The sequence below is a fragment of the Myotis davidii genome, unplaced genomic scaffold, assembly GCF_000327345.1.
Source record: "Myotis davidii unplaced genomic scaffold, ASM32734v1 scaffold750, whole genome shotgun sequence".
In the NCBI taxonomy this organism is placed as follows: Eukaryota; Metazoa; Chordata; class Mammalia; order Chiroptera; family Vespertilionidae; genus Myotis; species Myotis davidii.
Window position 1 is genome coordinate 1,365,473 of NW_006282814.1, and position 17,084 is coordinate 1,382,556.

At 47.7% G+C, this 17,084-nt stretch overlaps 1 protein-coding gene across 8 annotated transcripts in view; it reads right to left on the minus strand.

Annotated features, from left to right (window-relative positions):
* Positions 1-3,042: 3,042 nt before the first annotated feature.
* SECISBP2 (SECIS binding protein 2) overlaps positions 3,043-17,084 on the minus strand; it is a 40,052-nt gene continuing 26,010 nt past the window's right edge. For 7 of the 8 annotated variants that reach the window (XM_006753226.2, XM_015561301.1, XM_015561298.1 and 4 more), the window contains 4 exons: positions 16,139-16,359; positions 11,086-11,240; positions 10,663-10,816; positions 9,404-10,239 (listed from right to left, as the gene is read on the minus strand). In XM_006753226.2, the coding sequence (XP_006753289.1) occupies positions 10,136-10,239; positions 10,663-10,816; positions 11,086-11,240; positions 16,139-16,359 (634 nt within the window). In that variant the 3' untranslated portion in view covers positions 9,404-10,135. Of the gene's footprint in view, positions 3,329-9,403; positions 10,240-10,662; positions 10,817-11,085; positions 11,241-16,138; positions 16,360-17,084 lie in introns of those variants that run through there. The other variant, XM_006753220.2, reaches the window with a different exon arrangement.

Genomic DNA, 17,084 nt, shown 5'->3' on the forward strand with positions numbered 1-17,084 from the left:
CTCTCCTGGGCAAGTCCCTAGCAAGTTTGCTGGCGTGACAGTTTCACCTTAAAAGCCTTCAAACTCCTCTTCATCATCTGATATTAAAAGTTCATCAACGACATCTTGGTGCCATGATAGGGATGATAGGGGTTTGACTGGTCGACATTTTCTATGCTGTACTGTACAATGGGGCAGTATTGTGGTTGGCTGTTGGCTGTATACAAAGCCTGATTTGATTGGTCCCTGCTCCCTGTTTGCCCGCCCTGTCACTATAGCAGTCTGGTCCACCCTTGCATCAGCATCTCCCTGGGACCTCACTAGTGCGCAAGTGCGAGCTCTTCAACATTCTAACAGGCACCATGATAGCGCAAAATCGCGAATCTTCAATGCATATGTAAAGAAATATACGGTAACCCGAATTTACCACACTCGCAAAATCGCACACAGCCAACCATACACCCAGTATGGTATCGCGATTCGTGATTTTGCGCTATCATACTGGGTGTATGGTCGGCTGTGTGCGATTTTGCGAGTGTGGTAAAATCGCATAACAGCAAAATCGCATAACAGCCGAGCATACACCCAGCAGCGCTGCTGATGCCTGAACGGTATGTGGAATGAAGTGGGCGGGCATCAGGAGGCCACTATGGCACGGGGCAAGCACTATGGGCAGTCTATCTGAAGTGTACCTGGCGTATAAGACGACCCCCCACTTGGAGGCATATTTTTCAGGGCCAAAAAATCGTCTTATACGCCGGCAAATACGGTAACTTTTATTTAAATTGTAAACACAATTCTTAGAACTGCATTAGTAGCCAAAACCCTTTGTTATAAAAAGCCTAATGAGTATTTCTGGATAAGGCAGTAGTTCTAGGTTAATAAAACCAGATTTGACTTGACACTTATCCAGTAGAGAATGGAAGAAAAAAAAATAGGTTTACAGAAAACATTATTTACATACTTAGAGGCCTGGTGCACAAAATTCATGCACTTGGGGGGAGAGGTCCCTCAGCCCGGCCTGTGCCTCTCACAGTCCAGGAGCCCTCGGGGGATTTCCAACTGCCGGCTTAGGCCAGCTTGCCTATGCTGGCAGTTGGATATCCTTAGCACTGCTGCTGAGGTAGGAGAGGCTCCTGCCACCACCACTGTGCTCACCAGCCATAAACCTGGCTTCTGGTTGAATGGAGCTCCCCATGTGGGAGCACACTGACGACCAGGGGGCAGCTCCTGCATTGAGTGTCTACCCTCTGGTGGTCAGTACGCATCATAGCGACCAGTTGTTCTGCTTTTCGGTTGATTTGCATATTAGCCTTTTATTATATAGGATGTATTCAGAGGTAAACATTTGGTGACAGAAGAGACTTTTGTTATTGTTAATCCTCACCTAAAGATACTTTTCCATTGATTTTTGGAGAGAGTAAAAGGGATGGGGAGAGACAGAGAGAGAGAAACATTGATGTGAAAGAGACACATCAATTGGTTGTCTCTTGCACATGCCCCAACTGGGACTGGGGTTCGAGCCTGCAACCAAAATGCATGCCCCTCACTGGAATTGAACCTGAGACCCTTTAGTCTGCAGGCTGACTCTAAACCAGCTAGGGCCCAAGATCCTTCTTTCTCCTTGATCTTGAGGCCAGATAATACTTTAAACGTTCCATATCAGAAAGTGATCCTCTACAAGTGGTACATCTGCAGACATACTGATTGTTACTGTAGGAAAGAGGGGAGTAGCTTTGGTCAAGTTCAGATACCTCAGTGTAAAGATAGCTGAACTGGCTCATTCATCTCTATGGTAACAGCTTCCTCTTCTTTAATGGCATTACTTATTTGCGACAGCTTAATATTTCCATTTTCAAGTTCCCCACTTGCAGAAAATGTCACTCCGTCTTTTGCACAGAAACTTACACGTTGTTCAATATCTAAACCCATTAACTTAATTTCATAGTCTGAAACCTTTTTTTGATTTGGAGATTCAAATACCAGTGCCAAGGTGTCTGCATTCTCAGCAGCCTTAGGGTGATGTTTTAATTGCCAGCACATTTTAGTATTTTGGACATGCTGGTGGGGGTCACAGTGGTACATGCCAAAGCCCTCGGAGTGCAGGGTGAGACATGGGACACGCCCCGGCTCTGCACGTTCCCTCGTGGGGCTGATGTCCTGTAGGCCTCTCAGTGAGGCCCTTCAGCACCTCCAGCCCCTTTTCAAGAGGGAGCCTTGGACCAGGGGCACACTTTGAATATGGTGGTGGAGTCACAATGATGCAATGTAGCTGGAGGTGAAGGGAGGAGGAGGTGGAGCTGGCATAGGCATTGCAGGATGAGAGTGAGCAGGCTAACGCAGCAGAGAGAGCCTGAGAGCAAGGAAGATCACTGATCTCACTTTTATGACTGAGTAATATCCCACTGTATATAGTACCACATCGTTTCTATCCATTTGTCCATCAATGGATACTTAGGTTGCTTCCACATCTTGGCTATCCTATATAATAAAAGCCTAATATGCAACTCAACTGAATGGCAGAACAACCAGTTGCTATGACACGCTCTGACCACCAGGGGGCAGATGCTCAACACCGGAGCTGCCCCCAGCCCACAAGCCCCAGGCCAGCCAAGGCAGGTGCCAGCGGAGGCTCCCCGACTGCCCTGCTGGTCGCCCTGCAGAGGGAGGTGGCCAGTGACAGCAGGGGGGGGGGGGGCTGGTAAGTGGGAAGTGCCAGGCTGGCCAGGGCAGGTGCCAGCAGGGGCCCCCCAATATCCCGCCAGTTGCCCCACAGATCAGCCCTGACTGCCAGCCAGGCCTAGGGACCCTACCTGTGCACAAATTTCATGCACCAGGCTTCTAGTTGTAAATAATGCTGAAATGAACATAGGGGTACACATATCTTTTCTAATTAGTGGTTTGTTTGTTTTTTCTTTGAATAACCAGAAGTAGAATTGCTGGGTCATAGGATAGTTCTATTTTTAATTTTTGGAGGACACTCCATATTGGCTGCACTGCAACCGAAGGAACCCAGGTTCGGCTGCCTGCCGCAAAGAAAGCCAGCACATTCCGAGGCAGGTGACAATGGAGAGGAACGGGGTTTATTTGAGTGCCCACATCTCAAGAAGACGGGAGACTTCCCCATCCTCAAAAATCCATCTTAAGATTTCAGTGCAGGCAGGGGTTTTTATAAGGAGGGAGAGGGAAAGCAGGGGGAGGGGCTGTGGACATGAAGGCAGAGTCCTGGCTGTTCCCAATATGGATTCTCATGGTCAGCATCCTTGAGTTGGCCATCTGTGTCTGGGCAGTCAGCAATAGCAACGGCCTTGAAGGTCAGGCTGCTCCTTAGGTTCACACAGAAACTGAACTGTAAAGTATACCAAACACAAAATTTTTAACATGCAAACTCTCATTCTGAGAGAAATATCAGGTTAGAGTAACAAGTTGGGTTTAACATCTACTGAATCAATATGGGTAGCTTTATATAGGTAGAGTGTGCTCATTACGTTTCTGCACCAATTTACAATCCCCCAATTCCCAAGGGGCTCCTTTTCTTAACCTCCTCAACAACACTTGCTGTTTGTTGGTTTATTGATAATACCCATCCTGACCGGTGTGAGGTAATATCTCATTAGGTTTTGATTTGCATTTCCCTGATGATTAGTGATGTTTAGCATCATTTCATGTGTCTATTGGCCATCTCTATGTTTTCTTTAGGGAAATATCTACTCAGGTCCTCTGCGCATTTTTATTTTTGGCTTTTAATATTCATTTTATTTTTATTGTTGAGGGTACTGCAAATATCCCCCATCCTCCCTCCCTTCCTTAACCTCTTTCTGCCCATTTTTAAATCAGATTATTTTTTATAATGTTGAGCTGTATGAGTTCTTCATATATTTTGGATATAAATCCTCTATCAGATATATCATTTGTAAATATCTTCTCCCATTCAGTAGGTTGCCTTCTAGCTTTGCTGATGGTTTCCTTTGCTGTGCAAAGCTTTTTAATTTGATGTAGTCCCATTTGTTTATGTTTGCTCTGTTGTCTTTTGTTGGGGTCCAACCCCAGCAGGTCCAGGGTTCTCAAAGGTGTGGACAGAGTTGGTGAAGAAGGAATGACTCAGAGACAGCGTTCAGTTGATCAGCAGCCTAGCCAGGTTCTAGCCAGGATCTCCAGCCAAGTTCTGTGTTTTATTGTCTTGTTACATCTGTATTTATACCAGTTGATTTTAATCCTGTCAATTTCTATTCCAAAGGTTAGGGCGTTTCTTAGCACTTAGTTAAGGGGTTTTATTCCCTCCCCAACTTCAGGGGAAAATCCCTACCAGGGGAAACAACCTTTCTCAGAGAGGTGACCTTGGTTAAAACACATAGTGCCAAGAAGGTGAGCAAACATATTAAGAACAGTATGCCATATATGCCAGGTCCCTTGAAACAGCAAGGATGGATTGGCTCCCGGCAGTCTTTGCCCTAGGAGAAATATCCAAAAAAAGTTTTGCTAAGGCAAATGTCAGAGTTTATTGTCTATGCTTTCTTCTAGGAGTTTTGTGGTTTCAGTCCTTATATTTAAGTCTCTAATCTATTGAGTTTATTTTTGTATATAATGGAAGAAAGGGTGGAATTTCATATTTTGGATTTTACTGTATAGTTTACCCAGCACCATTTTTGAAGACTGTCTTTATCCCATTTTATATTCTTGCCTCCTTTTTCATAGATTGACCATATAGGTATGGGTTTATTTCTGGGACCCGTATTCTAGCCCAGTAATCTACGTGTCTGTTTTTATGCCAGTACCACGCTGTTTTGATTACTATAGCCTCTGTTTTAAAGTTTGTTTTGTCTGATATAAGTATTGGTACTCCAGCTTTTGTTTCTATTTGCATTAAATATCTTTTTTCATCCTTTATTTTCAGTTTGTGTGTCTTTCTATCTGGAGTAGGTCTCTTCTAGGCAGCATATGTTCAAGTCTTGGTTTTTGTTTTGATTGATTCAAACTCTAGAAGAGACCTCCTATAGTTTCTTTCTTGCATGGGAAACTCTTGATCTCTCCTTTTATTCTAAATGATAGCCTTAAGTGTTTGATTGGAACACTTAATCCATTTATATTTAAAGTAATTATTGATAGGTATGCAGTTATTGCCATTTCATACTTGTTTTCTAATTGTTTTTATATTTCTTTTATTCCTCTTATATTCTCTTGCTATTTTCTCTTTTCTGTTGATGACTTTCGCAGTGGTTCTCAACCTTCTGGCCCTTTACATACAGTTCCTCATGTTGTGACCCAACCATAAAATTATTTTCGTTGCTATTTCATAACTGTAATGTTGCTACTGTTAGGAATCATAATGTAAATATCTGATATGCAGGATGGCCTTAGGCAACCCCTGTGAAAGGGTCGTTCGACCGCCAAAGAGGTCGTGACCCACAGGTTGAGAAATGCTGTTCTAGTGTTATGTTTAGATTCCTTTCTTTTTATTTATGTCTCTTAGAGATTTTTGGTTAGCATGTACTGTATATATACACCAAGCTATATTTATAGCAGCCTACTTAAGTTGATTTTCTCTTAAGATTGAACACATTCTAAAATCACTAGTTTTTACTCACCAACACACATTTATGTTTTTGTCACTTTATCTCTTTCATGTGTATCCCTTAATCTATTGTTGTAAGTACACATGCTCTTCCTACTTTTGTCTTTAACCTTTCTACCACTGCTTTTATTGTTTGCCTTTGTTGGTGAAAATTTTTTCTTTCTACATTTTTTTTTAATCTTTACTTTTCTACTTAAAGTCCCTTTAACATTCTTGTAAAACTGATTTAGTGGTGATAAACTCCTATAGTTTCTTTCTTGCATGGGAAACTCTTGATCTCTCCTTTTATTCTAAATGATAGCCTTACTGGATAGAGCAATCTTGGTTATAAGTTTTACCTTTCATCACTTTGAATATTTTGTGCCATTCCCTTTTGGCTTTTAATTTGTATGTTGGAAAATCAGCTGATTGTCTTATGGGAGCTCCCTTGTCCATACTAGTTGCTTTTCTCTTGTTGCTTTTAAGATTCTAACTTTTGGCATTTTAATCATGTGTCTTAGTATGGGCCTCTTTGGGTTCATCTTCTTTGGGACTCAGTGCACTTCCTGTACTTGTATGTTTTCTTTGTCAAGTGAGGTAAGTTTTCAGTCATTATTTCTTCAAAGAGGATTTCAATCCTTTTCCCTCTTCTCCTTCTGGGACCTCTATTATGTGAATGTTGTTACACCAGATGTTATCCAAGTTCCCTTAAATCAGGGGTCCTCAAACTACGGCCCGTGGGCCACATGCAAATACAAATATTGTATTTGTTCCCGTTTTGTTTTTTTACTTCAAAATAAGATATGTGCAGTGTGCATAGGAATTTGTTCATAGTTTTTTTTAAAGTATAGTCTGGCCCTCCAACCATCTGAGGGACAGTGAACTGGCCCCCAGTTGAAAAAGTTTGAGGACCCCTGCCTTAAATTACCCTCATTTTAAAAATTGTTTTTCACCCTGACCGGTTTGGCTCAGTGGATAGAGTGTCAGCCTGCGGACTCAAGGGTCCCAGGTTCAATTCGGGTCAAGGGCATGTACCTTGGTTGTGGGCACATCCCCAGTGGGGAGTGTGCAGGAGGCAGCTGATCGATGTTTCTCTCTCACTAATGTTTCTAACTCTTTATCCCTCTCCCTTCCTCTCTGTAAAAAATCAATAAAATATATTTTAAAAAATAAGTGTTGTTTTTCTTTTTCTTTTTGCTGTCCAATTGCATGTGTTCTGCTACCTTGTCTTCTCTGCTTCAACTAGTGTATCGTATATTCTTCATTTCAGTAATTATATTCTTCAGTTCTGAGTTGTTCTTTTTTGTTTTCTATCTCATTTTATATGTTTTCTATCTTTTTGTTGAGGTTTTCAGAATTCATCTGTTCTCCCATAGGGCGAGGAGCATTCTTTTAACCAGTGTTTTGAATTCTTTTGGTTGACTTCCTGTGTTTCTCTACATTAGGTAGATCTGCTACATCTCCAAGTCTTGAGAGAGTAGTATGGATGTATTCTGTAGGGCTCAGTGGCAGTCTTCCAGGTCACCTGAGCTGGATGCTCGAGGGGTGTCTCATGTAGGTTGTGTTGGGCCTCCTGTTGTGATTGGGCCTTAACTGCTGCCACTGGCACATCAGTGGGTGGGGTTGACCCCCACGCAGACTGGCTGTGAAGGCTGGCTATGACTACAGTGGACCAGCTGTTGTGCAGGGGCTGTCCCCATGGAGGGTTCATTGTGCTGGAGCTTCTGACGCCAGCCAAAACTGCCTTTCAGCATGTCAGTTGTGGAACTGGTTGGATGGGGCTCTGGTACAGTCTGGATCTTGGGAGGGCAAAGTCAGCTACCACTTATGCCAGACTTGGGGGGTTGCTTGGTATAAGTAACAGTTATCTGTATCAACTCCCGCTTATTTTAGGCTTGGAGGTGCTTGAGAGAAGCTATGCTAAGAACCAAGACCAGGTGCCACTTGTGCCAACCTTCAGATTCTTTGGTGGGCACTGTGATGTGAGATGAGGCCAGCTGCCGCTTGGCTTTTGGTTGTTTAGTTGGAGATGTTACAGGCAGGTTGGCCACCACTTATGCCAGGTCTTGGGTCAATTGTTGGGAGTTACTGTATAAGCTGAGATTGGTCACCACTTGTGCTGGGCTTGGGGCCCCTTGCCAGGAGCTACAGTGCACACTGAGGTCAGTCGCTGCTCGAATAGGGTTTGTGGGTCTTTGGGAAAGTTTCACACAAGTCTCGGTAGGGCATCTGCCACATGTGTGGGGCTTGTAGACATTTGAGAAAATCTGCAACACAAGACGAGAGCACTCTGTGAAGTTTGCAGATTTGGGGGAAAGTCCACAGCACAAGCAGAGGTGAGCTGCTTTTGTGGAGGAGCCACTGGAAAAGGCTTGGGCCAGGCAAGCAGTTGGAGAGAACAAGGTCTCTGGGAATCACCAGCGAAGGGTGAACAGTATGATCCAGGTTAGTGGAGAGCACAGATTTGGTGTCCACCTGTACCTGGCCAGCGGGGTGGGAGAGCTCAACAAAGGAATAGCACCTGCCAGTACTTCTAACCTCCCAATCCCCACCCTTCCGGCCACTGGCCTGAAGTATGTCCATTTACTTCCTCCCCGTACCTCCCTGGCACTTTACAAGCTGCTGCCCCTGCACCGGTGCTTAGAGGAAGTGTTTGTGAGCAAGTGAGTCTATGCGTGTGCACTGTGAGAGCAGCACCTCTTTCTCTAGCAGCTTTTTTTCTTGGACAGAGCCCCTGCTGGTTTTCACAGCCAGAAAATATGGGGACTTCTCCTCTGGCTCTGGTGCTCTGGGTGGGGGTAGCTGGTGTGGGAGCGGGCCCTGGCTCTTCAGAGGGAACCTCTGCAGTAGAGGCACCCCACCTGTTCCTTAGTCGGCACAGTGTGAGGGGAACTCCCCAGTCCCCATCTCCATGCCCACTACCAGTCTCGATGTGGTGCTTCCTTACAGCCTCAGTTAGAGGACTTCCGTTCAGCTAGTCTTCAAGGGGCTGTTAGTAATGACAGTTCTATAATTTAGTTGTAATTTCGATCATGGGAGGAGGCAACCATAGGGTTTACCTACTCTGCCATCTTGACCAGAAGTCTTCTTATTTTTTAATTTATCAGCAGTTTCACAATTCTAGGCTGCTTAGTGCATATGAAAGGCTATTTCATTTTCTCCCAAAAATAATTTTGGAACCTTTATTCTCAAATAATCTCCTGTTTTCAAACCTAGTACAGTTGACCTGCTACCTGTCGCCATGTGGAGAGCAGAAAAGACCTTCCCGATGCTGCTCCTCGTGGCAGCCGAGAGAGACTCCTGAAAAGGACCTGGGCTTGCAGTTAGGCGCTGGCCAACCAGAGCCTACGTCCCCATGTAAACAGCTCAGAAAGTGTCTGGAGAGGCAGGGCACACAGTGGGAATAACGTGTTAGAGGACCAGAGAGGCAGGGCTTCCTCCACTCACCCCACGGTCCCACTGCCAGCCCTGGCCACACGCTGTGCCCTCTGACTCATTACTGCACTTCTGTTTGCTCATTAGGCCACTTACCTCCCAAAGATACAGTACCTGGCACGACTGAATTCAACTAACAGTACTTTCAAAGCCAACACCACACACTACCTGCCTGACAAGCACAAACCAGTGACACTGCAATCCTGCCATTTCCTCTGTGACAAGCATGCCAGCAGAGACAGGGCAGGGTCTGGAGGCGCCGGTCTCTGAGGGTCTGAGACCTCAGCAGCTGCTACTTCCAGCACCAGGAGGTCTGGGCATAACAAGCCTCTCCCTGCTCAGCCGTCACCTTCCATTCCAAGGCTGAAAGGCACAGGTCAAGACAAAGGAAGAACTAATAAGAAAGAGACCAAGGATAAACCAAATGACCAGAGTCTCCAGGGAAATTAAATAATCACTCTTTATTGAAAATAAATAAGCCCTCTTACTTACAGGAAAATAGGAAAGTAAACTTTTTGCCTCCTGGCCTCTGAGACAGAAACCACATTCAGAACATGTTCATTTACAAAAGAAAGATTTGTAGATTATCAAAACTGAAATTTAGGAATTTCAATATACATTGTTTCTCTGAAAAATAACAACTAAAATTAGAAATAATTCATGTCAAAGGTAACAGGTTAAAAAACTGATTATTCTTGAGGCTCATTTTAGCAAACCCTCCAGGTCTCCCAGATCTTCCCACTGAAAGGCCACGTCCCGAGAAGGACCCTCCCTGCCTCCTGCTCTGACACTGGCTTCCTGCAGGGGCAGGGCCGGGCCCTCACCGTGCCTGGGAGGACAGCAGCCACCCTGCTCCCGTTTCCACAGACGAATGACCTGGCTCAGTGATCCGCTCTGGAGCAGCAGAGGGCTCGGCACCTTCCCCAGGGTCTTCCGGATTCACAGTGCTCCGAGGGCCTCCAGAAAGGCTCCGTCAGCAAGCCCAATGCCCGCCACAGGGCCTGCAGCCGTGGTGCCACAAAGGCTGCTTCCCACGCCCTCTACGCTGCCAATGTCCCAATTAAACAGCGTTACAAATACATTAGGCCAGTGAAAAGCTAAGAAGAGGGCCACAAAGTTGTTCAAACCTCCCCTCCTTACCCCAAATACAAACCCACAAAAGAACCCTTCTTATAAATTCAAGTTCATCATCTGAGAGGTTGAAGCCTCTAGTGATTCTTCTAGCTCCAGGGCACACTGACTGTACGCTTCCAGGTGTTTTCTCCAGATTTCAACTGGAAGGAGAGAGTGGCACAGCTGAAGAACAGCAGGGACAGTCGGGAAAGTCTACCAGAGAGCATGCTGCTCAGCGGCTCAGTCCCCTGCACAGGCCAGCAGGGCTCAACCCCATCTCCCACGCTCCCCCCGCCCCGAGTGAGCAGCATCAGTCAGCCTGGGTGCTGGCTGACCTTGACCACCTCCTGCCGAGGGTACAGCTATCCTTGCAGCCACCTTGTCCAGGGGCTGTCTGACCAGAGGTCTGTTTGAGACACTCATTGACAAGTCCTTGCAAATTCGGGTCTGAGAATACCTCTTAGACAATGGCCAGACTTAACTAGGCCTTCCTCAGCCAGTACCCAGCACCGGGACTTTTTAATCAAAGTCCAGGAAGACTCGAAGGACACTTGGCCCAGACTCGGACCCTCCCCAGCACTCACTGTAGTGTGGCTCTTCTGTTGTGGGAGAAGCTGGGGGGCCGCCTTCCGCGGAGCCGCTGGGGCCCTGTGCAGGCTCCTGGCGCGTGGTCTCGAGCATCGTCTTGTACGCCTCCCGCGCCGCCATCGTCAGCTCAACCATCTTGTGGAACTGGTCCTTGGACAGAGTGAGGGCACAGATGATGCCTGACCACAGAAAAAATGGGTCTCCCGCAAACCCTCCACAGAGAAGGGTGCCACCCGCCGAGGGTGCTACCCCGAGAGAACAGGGCGCCTGAGTGGCAGCAGTGAGCCCAGAGTGGAACTTGGAATCACACTTCCGTCCGTGCTCTTAAGGAAACAGGCCACTGAGGCTCAGGGGCCACTGGGCTCTGTCTGGGAGCACGCCGTGTCCGCCTCCCCCCGGGCACAGCCCGCTCCGCTCACCTGGGCCCCATCGTAGCTGAAGATGCCCACCACGCTGACAGGAACAGCTTTGTTCAGACTGCGCCCCAGAGCCTTGCGGTTGAGCGCGAACACGAAGGGAATGTTCTGCTCACAGGCGTAAGCGATGATGGTGTGCAGGGTGTCGTCCAGTCCACCTGTCCGAGGGGGGTCATGGGAACGACAGGAGAGCGTCACATGGGCTGGTGGGGACACTGGTCGCAGGGGCTTCTGCTACACACAGCAACACAGCCAGCTCCCTCTGACTTGCCAGCCACAGGGAAGAAATCACTCTCCAAAGACCACTCCTTCGTGGAATGGATGGGTCTGTGCTGCGTCAACAGCTGCGTGACACCTCATAGTCTTAGCAAACATCACTGAGCCTCAGCACGGCTGGGCCACCGCTCTAACTGCCTCCCCTGTGGGAGCTGCAGTATCCTCACATGGCTGGGCCACCGCTCTGCCTCCCCTGTGGGAGCTGCAGTATCCTCACAAACACAAGAGGGGAGGCTACGGCCCGCTCCGAGGGGAGCCAGCAGCAGAGAGGTCCCTGGCCCCTATCCTACATCACCTCCCCCCAACCTGAGCACACACGGGCCTGGCTCCCAGCGAGGCGCCAGCCAGGCCGCTGCACAGGCCGCACGGGGAGAGGCAGCGCGAGCTTCAGAGGAAGGTGAGGAGCTCCGTGCGGGGTGTGCCTGCCAAGCCAGAAACGCAGCAATTACCACCACCCAGAGCATTACACATGGAGCCTGTGCGGGCTGCACCCCGCGGCCAGCCGGGACGCAGTGGAGAAACGACTCCACTCCGACAGCAGCCAAAGCTGAGCACAGGCAGAACAGACGCATCGGCAGACCCACAGAGCAACCTCCACCGGCTAAAAACACCACAGAAAACTTTAAGTGAGACATCTCTGCTCCTGGGCAGCGTGATCCAAAATTACACGTCCACTCCACCAGGTGTACCGGTTAATAATGCGGATTTTGTGATCAAAGAAAACACGATAATTTCAAGAGAAACGTCAAAAGTGCATTATTCGAAGTACAGACAGTCGTTGGGTTACATCAGACTCAACATACATCATTTCGTGGTTACGTCACCATCTCCCATTTATTTATAAAAAAAGTTCTGTCATTTCGACGTATGTACATATGTGCTTTATGTTTTTTCCTATTTACCACAAGTAAAGGTCAGGAATTGTTATATTTCTTTTAAATTTCTTTTACTGTTTCACTTCATTACTGCTGTGTATGCACTCCACCTGAGTGACGTAGGTGCTTATGTAGGTGGGTTCTGACTTACGGCGAAAATTGCATTACCTCTCGCCGTAGGAAGGATCTCTGACATAACCCAAGGACCTACTGTAATGTCCATCGCTAGCTACACATTTCCCCCATCTTTCAGGTAATTTGTGGGTACCGTCCCCATAGAACTTTTGTTTTGAGGCAAACCATTCAGAGACCCAATTTTCCACTTCTTCATATGTTTTGAAGCGCTGCTCAGAAAGTGTGTGTCATCGATCGGGACAAGTGGTCTGGTGAATACGGGAGGTGGGTTAATACTTCCCAGGCAAGATCTTTTGACGTGTCTTTAACTGGTTTGAAGTGTGTGATGGTGCGTTATCATGAAGCAAAATTACTTTGCCATGTTTTCTGGCACATTCTGGTCGTTTCACGATCAAAGGTGGTTTAAATTGATTATTTGTTGTTGGTAGCGATCAGTATTAATGGTTTCACCTGGCTTTAGAAGCTCATAATACACCACACCTTCCTGATCCACCAAATGTAGAGCATTGTCTTCTTTCTGAAGTGATCTGGCCTTGCAGTCGATGTTGATGGTTGACCTGGATCAACCCATGATTTTGTATGTTTGAGGTTCTCAAAATAAATCCACTTTTCATCACCAGACCTGGATGTTCTTTGTCTTTCATACTGAAATCATCACTTTTAAAGGGTTTAAACCAGCGTTCACAAGTATCTTGAGATGGAGACTGTTCACCATAAGCTTCCCAAAGTATTCAGCGGCACTTTTCTTCAAAATAAGTAATGAATTAAAACTTCCCACAAATGCTCTTTTTTTTGGCACGAAAATCAATATTTTTAAGCGTAAAAATATCTATGATGTTAACACTTTCAGCAAATTTGACATATGAAGTTTTAAAGCTTGTTGTCAATATCGCAAAATAGCATACATATCAAATCGCATATATATCAACAGATGTGTAACTCCATCTAGTGAAAAAAAAACACACCACATTATTAACAGATACACCTGGTATATTGGCCTAAAGCGCTGAAACACCATGGCTTACTACAAATAGGATTTTTTAAGAATAAAAAATATGAAAAAAATACGCAAGTAAAAAGAGCATTTTGAAAAAGGAAATGTTTTGAAAAAGCATCCCAGGCATTGAAAGTGTGCTCTGAGGCTACAGGAGCATTGAACACAAGAGCAGAGGCAGAAGAGGGCCCAGAAATGGCCCAAAGACGCAGGGTGAGCCGTGCAGAAGGGACCACTGATCAGCCTCTGGGAAGAGCCGTCTGAGACTGACATACATGCTACACAGACCAAATGAAACATGGAGAACAGGGAGAAGCAGAATGTAAAACATGTTCATTACCTTGGGGGCGAACGTCGAGGGCTAACATAAAATCTCGATGTGATAAAAACAGAGGAATAAAAACTACTGACACACAAACATACTGCGTGTATGGTCAGAAAAAGGTGGAGAGAAAACAGGCTACTGACAAACCAGAAAAACATATACCTCTCTCAACCAAAGGGCCAACTTCTTGTTACACAAAAAGGTACTATCTATACAACACAGATCACAGAAAGTGCCCTGCTCTTAACCAAGTGAGGATGCACGACCTCCCCCAAGGGCGGGGAGCCAGGAGGGGCAGGCCCAGCCGGTGGGGCCACTGTGACACATGCCCATGCCCTTCTATTCTCCAGCTGGAACCTACAGAGATGGGCACACAGAAAAGCAGTGTGCAAGGCACTGACAGGTGTGAAGTCTGCACACCAGTGTGCCCTCTGCAGGAGGCCACATCTCTCTCTCTCTCTCTCTCTCTCTGTCACACACACACACACACACACACACACACAGCACTCATAGCGCTCACACACACACAGCACTCATAGCGCTCACACACACACAGCGCTCACACACATACAGCATCCACAGAGCTCACACACACAGCACCCACAGTGCTCACACAACACCAGTGTGCCCTCTGCAGGAGGCCACATCTCTCTCTCTCTCTCTCTCTCTCTGTCACACACACACACACACACACACACACACAGCACTCATAGCGCTCACACACACACAGCACTCATAGCGCTCACACACACACAGCGCTCACACACATACAGCATCCACAGAGCTCACACACACAGCACCCACAGTGCTCACACACACACACATACAGCACCCACAGCGCTCACACACAGCACCCACAGAGCTCACACACACACACATACCGCAAAAAAACACACACACACACAGCGCTCACACACACACACAGCACCCACAGCGCTCACACACACACACACACAGCTCATACATACGTGTGGACTATTGATGATACATACCAATGTGGCAGTGGTGGCTGACTGAGGAGCTAGAGGGATTTGGGGGGTTTGCCCCTCAAAAGAAAGTAATGAAATGACGAGCCCACCTGCACTAGTGAGCTGTTCTCACCCAGCACCTGGAAGGGGCACGGCATAGTCACAGTGCTCTTTGCTCTGCACAGACCCGCTCCAGGATAGGGAGACGGTTCCCCGGAACTAAGTACATGGTTTCTGAATATCCTTTCGAGAGAGGAACTTCCCTAGTGCACAGGCCCCACTAGGTGGGAACTGGAAACTCATTCTGCCTGGTGTGCCTGGGCAGGAACTTTCAAGCCCCACCTCCTTTATTCGCCCACCTCTACTCCAGATCTCCCAGAAGAGCATGAGAGGTGATGAGGGCTCAACCTCTGAGGACATAAACTTCCAAGGAACACACCAGTTCCAGGCAGGCTGGGAAGAGGGGAGGCGGGCAGAGGTGGGGTGACGGGTATGTTCCTGAGATACAATTACAACTCATCACCGGAGACTGACGCCTAAATATGGCTGAGTTATCTCTCCCTCTAGGGGTCTCTGCCTCTTGTCCACCCCAGCCCTGGGGTTGACACAAATGCTACGTGAGCGGTGTCCTAACCCAGCGGCCCACTGCTGCTGTCCTCAGGAAGACTGGCTTGTGTGGTTGGACCCTGGCTAGCAAGAGAGCTGGGTTTAGAGAGGGCTCCTATCTGACCAGAGTGCCTACTGGGCCTCTGCTGCTTGAGGAACTGAGCTTTATGCTGAGAGAATCACTGATTGGCTGCCTCCTGCAGCATGCCCCACACTGGGGATTGAGCCTGACCTCCTAGTTCATAGGTCAACGCTCAATCACTGAGCACGCTAGCCCGGCAAATCCAGACTTTTTTTTTTTTTTAAATATATTTTATTGATTTTTCACAGAGAGGAAGGGGGAGAGACAGAGAGTTAGAAACATCGATGAGAGAGAAACATCGGTCAGCTGCCTCCTGCACATCTCCTACTGGGGATGTGCCCGCAACCCAGGTACATGCCCTTGACCGGAATCGAACCTGGAACCTTTCAGTCCGCAGGCCGATGCTCTATCCACTGAGCCAAACCGGTTTCGGCCAAATCCAGACTTTTAATGAGGAAGTAGGCACAGGGGTCAGTCACGGACCAAACCAGGAAATTTAAAATAGACAAGAGCCTGGTGCCTGGCAGCCAGTCACCAAACTGGCGTGAGTGGCCAGTGACACCCCCCACCCCCACCTGCAAGCTCCAGAGCAAACCTTTCCTGCCGCCAGAGGCCTGCAGGGCGGCCAGCCCAGCCAGGAAGACCGCAGGCCTGGCTGCTGCAGGGTAAGGCCCGTGGTGGGCAAATAAGCCCTGCAAACAAATGCCCCAAGCTAAAGGAAAGGAGGCCGACCGCACGGCCCACGCTCACTGCCGACTGGCGTGGGGCCAGGCCCGGGCCCAGGAAGCGCCCTACCTTTCGACTGTATCTTCTCACAGTTGGGAGAGATGATGACGCACTTCAGCTTCCGGAGCTTCAGGTGTTTGAGCACCTCCCGCAGCCCCAGCACCAGCCGGCGTTTGGTCTTGGCCTTGACGGGGTCTTTCTGGTACATACGGTCTTGGAAACGGACCAGCTCTTTCAGCAGCTCCGAAACACAGGCATCCACCTCTTTGCTGAGCACCTGGCTGCAGTAACTGGAAGAAACAGTCCATGCCATCAGCTTGCAGAGGCTGTGACACTGCAGTGCTGCCCGTCGCATGCCCCCCGGCAAGTCCCTCAGACGAGCAGTACGAATTGAAAGCGGGTTCCTGACTGGGTTTACATAAAGCATCGAGTCACCCTCCCCCACTGCCACCTCCAAGGGAGAATCTCTGCCTCCTCCCCGCCCCTCCCCCCCCCACACACACCACAGCATGCAAAGCATCCCCTCACTGTGGCCATCCCCTGTGCACCTCTCCTGAAAACATCCAGACAGTCTGTCCTGGAAAAAGAGGGGGGTGGGGAGCAGAGCTCCCTAAAAAATGAAACCACAAAAGGGAATCCAGTCCCAGACAGTGTTGCTCCATGGTTGAACATCATCTCAGGAGCCAGGAGGTCATGGTTCGATTCCTGGTCAGGGCACATGCCTGGATTGAGCACATGCCTGGATTGTGGGCTTGATCCCCAGTGGGGGGCGTGTTAGAGGCAGCTGATCAATGATTCTCTTTCATCATTGATGTTTCTCTCCCTCTCCCTTTCTCTCTCTAAAATAAATAAAAATATATTCTTTTTTTAAAAAAGAACTGACTTTTCATCTTAAGTATTTACTTGTGTATCTGTATTGTTCTCTATTTGTGGCATTTAGCTCCTATACCTATATTCATTTGTCCATTCCAACTGATTGAGGAATCCAGTACAGAAAGTTCTTTTGAATGGACAA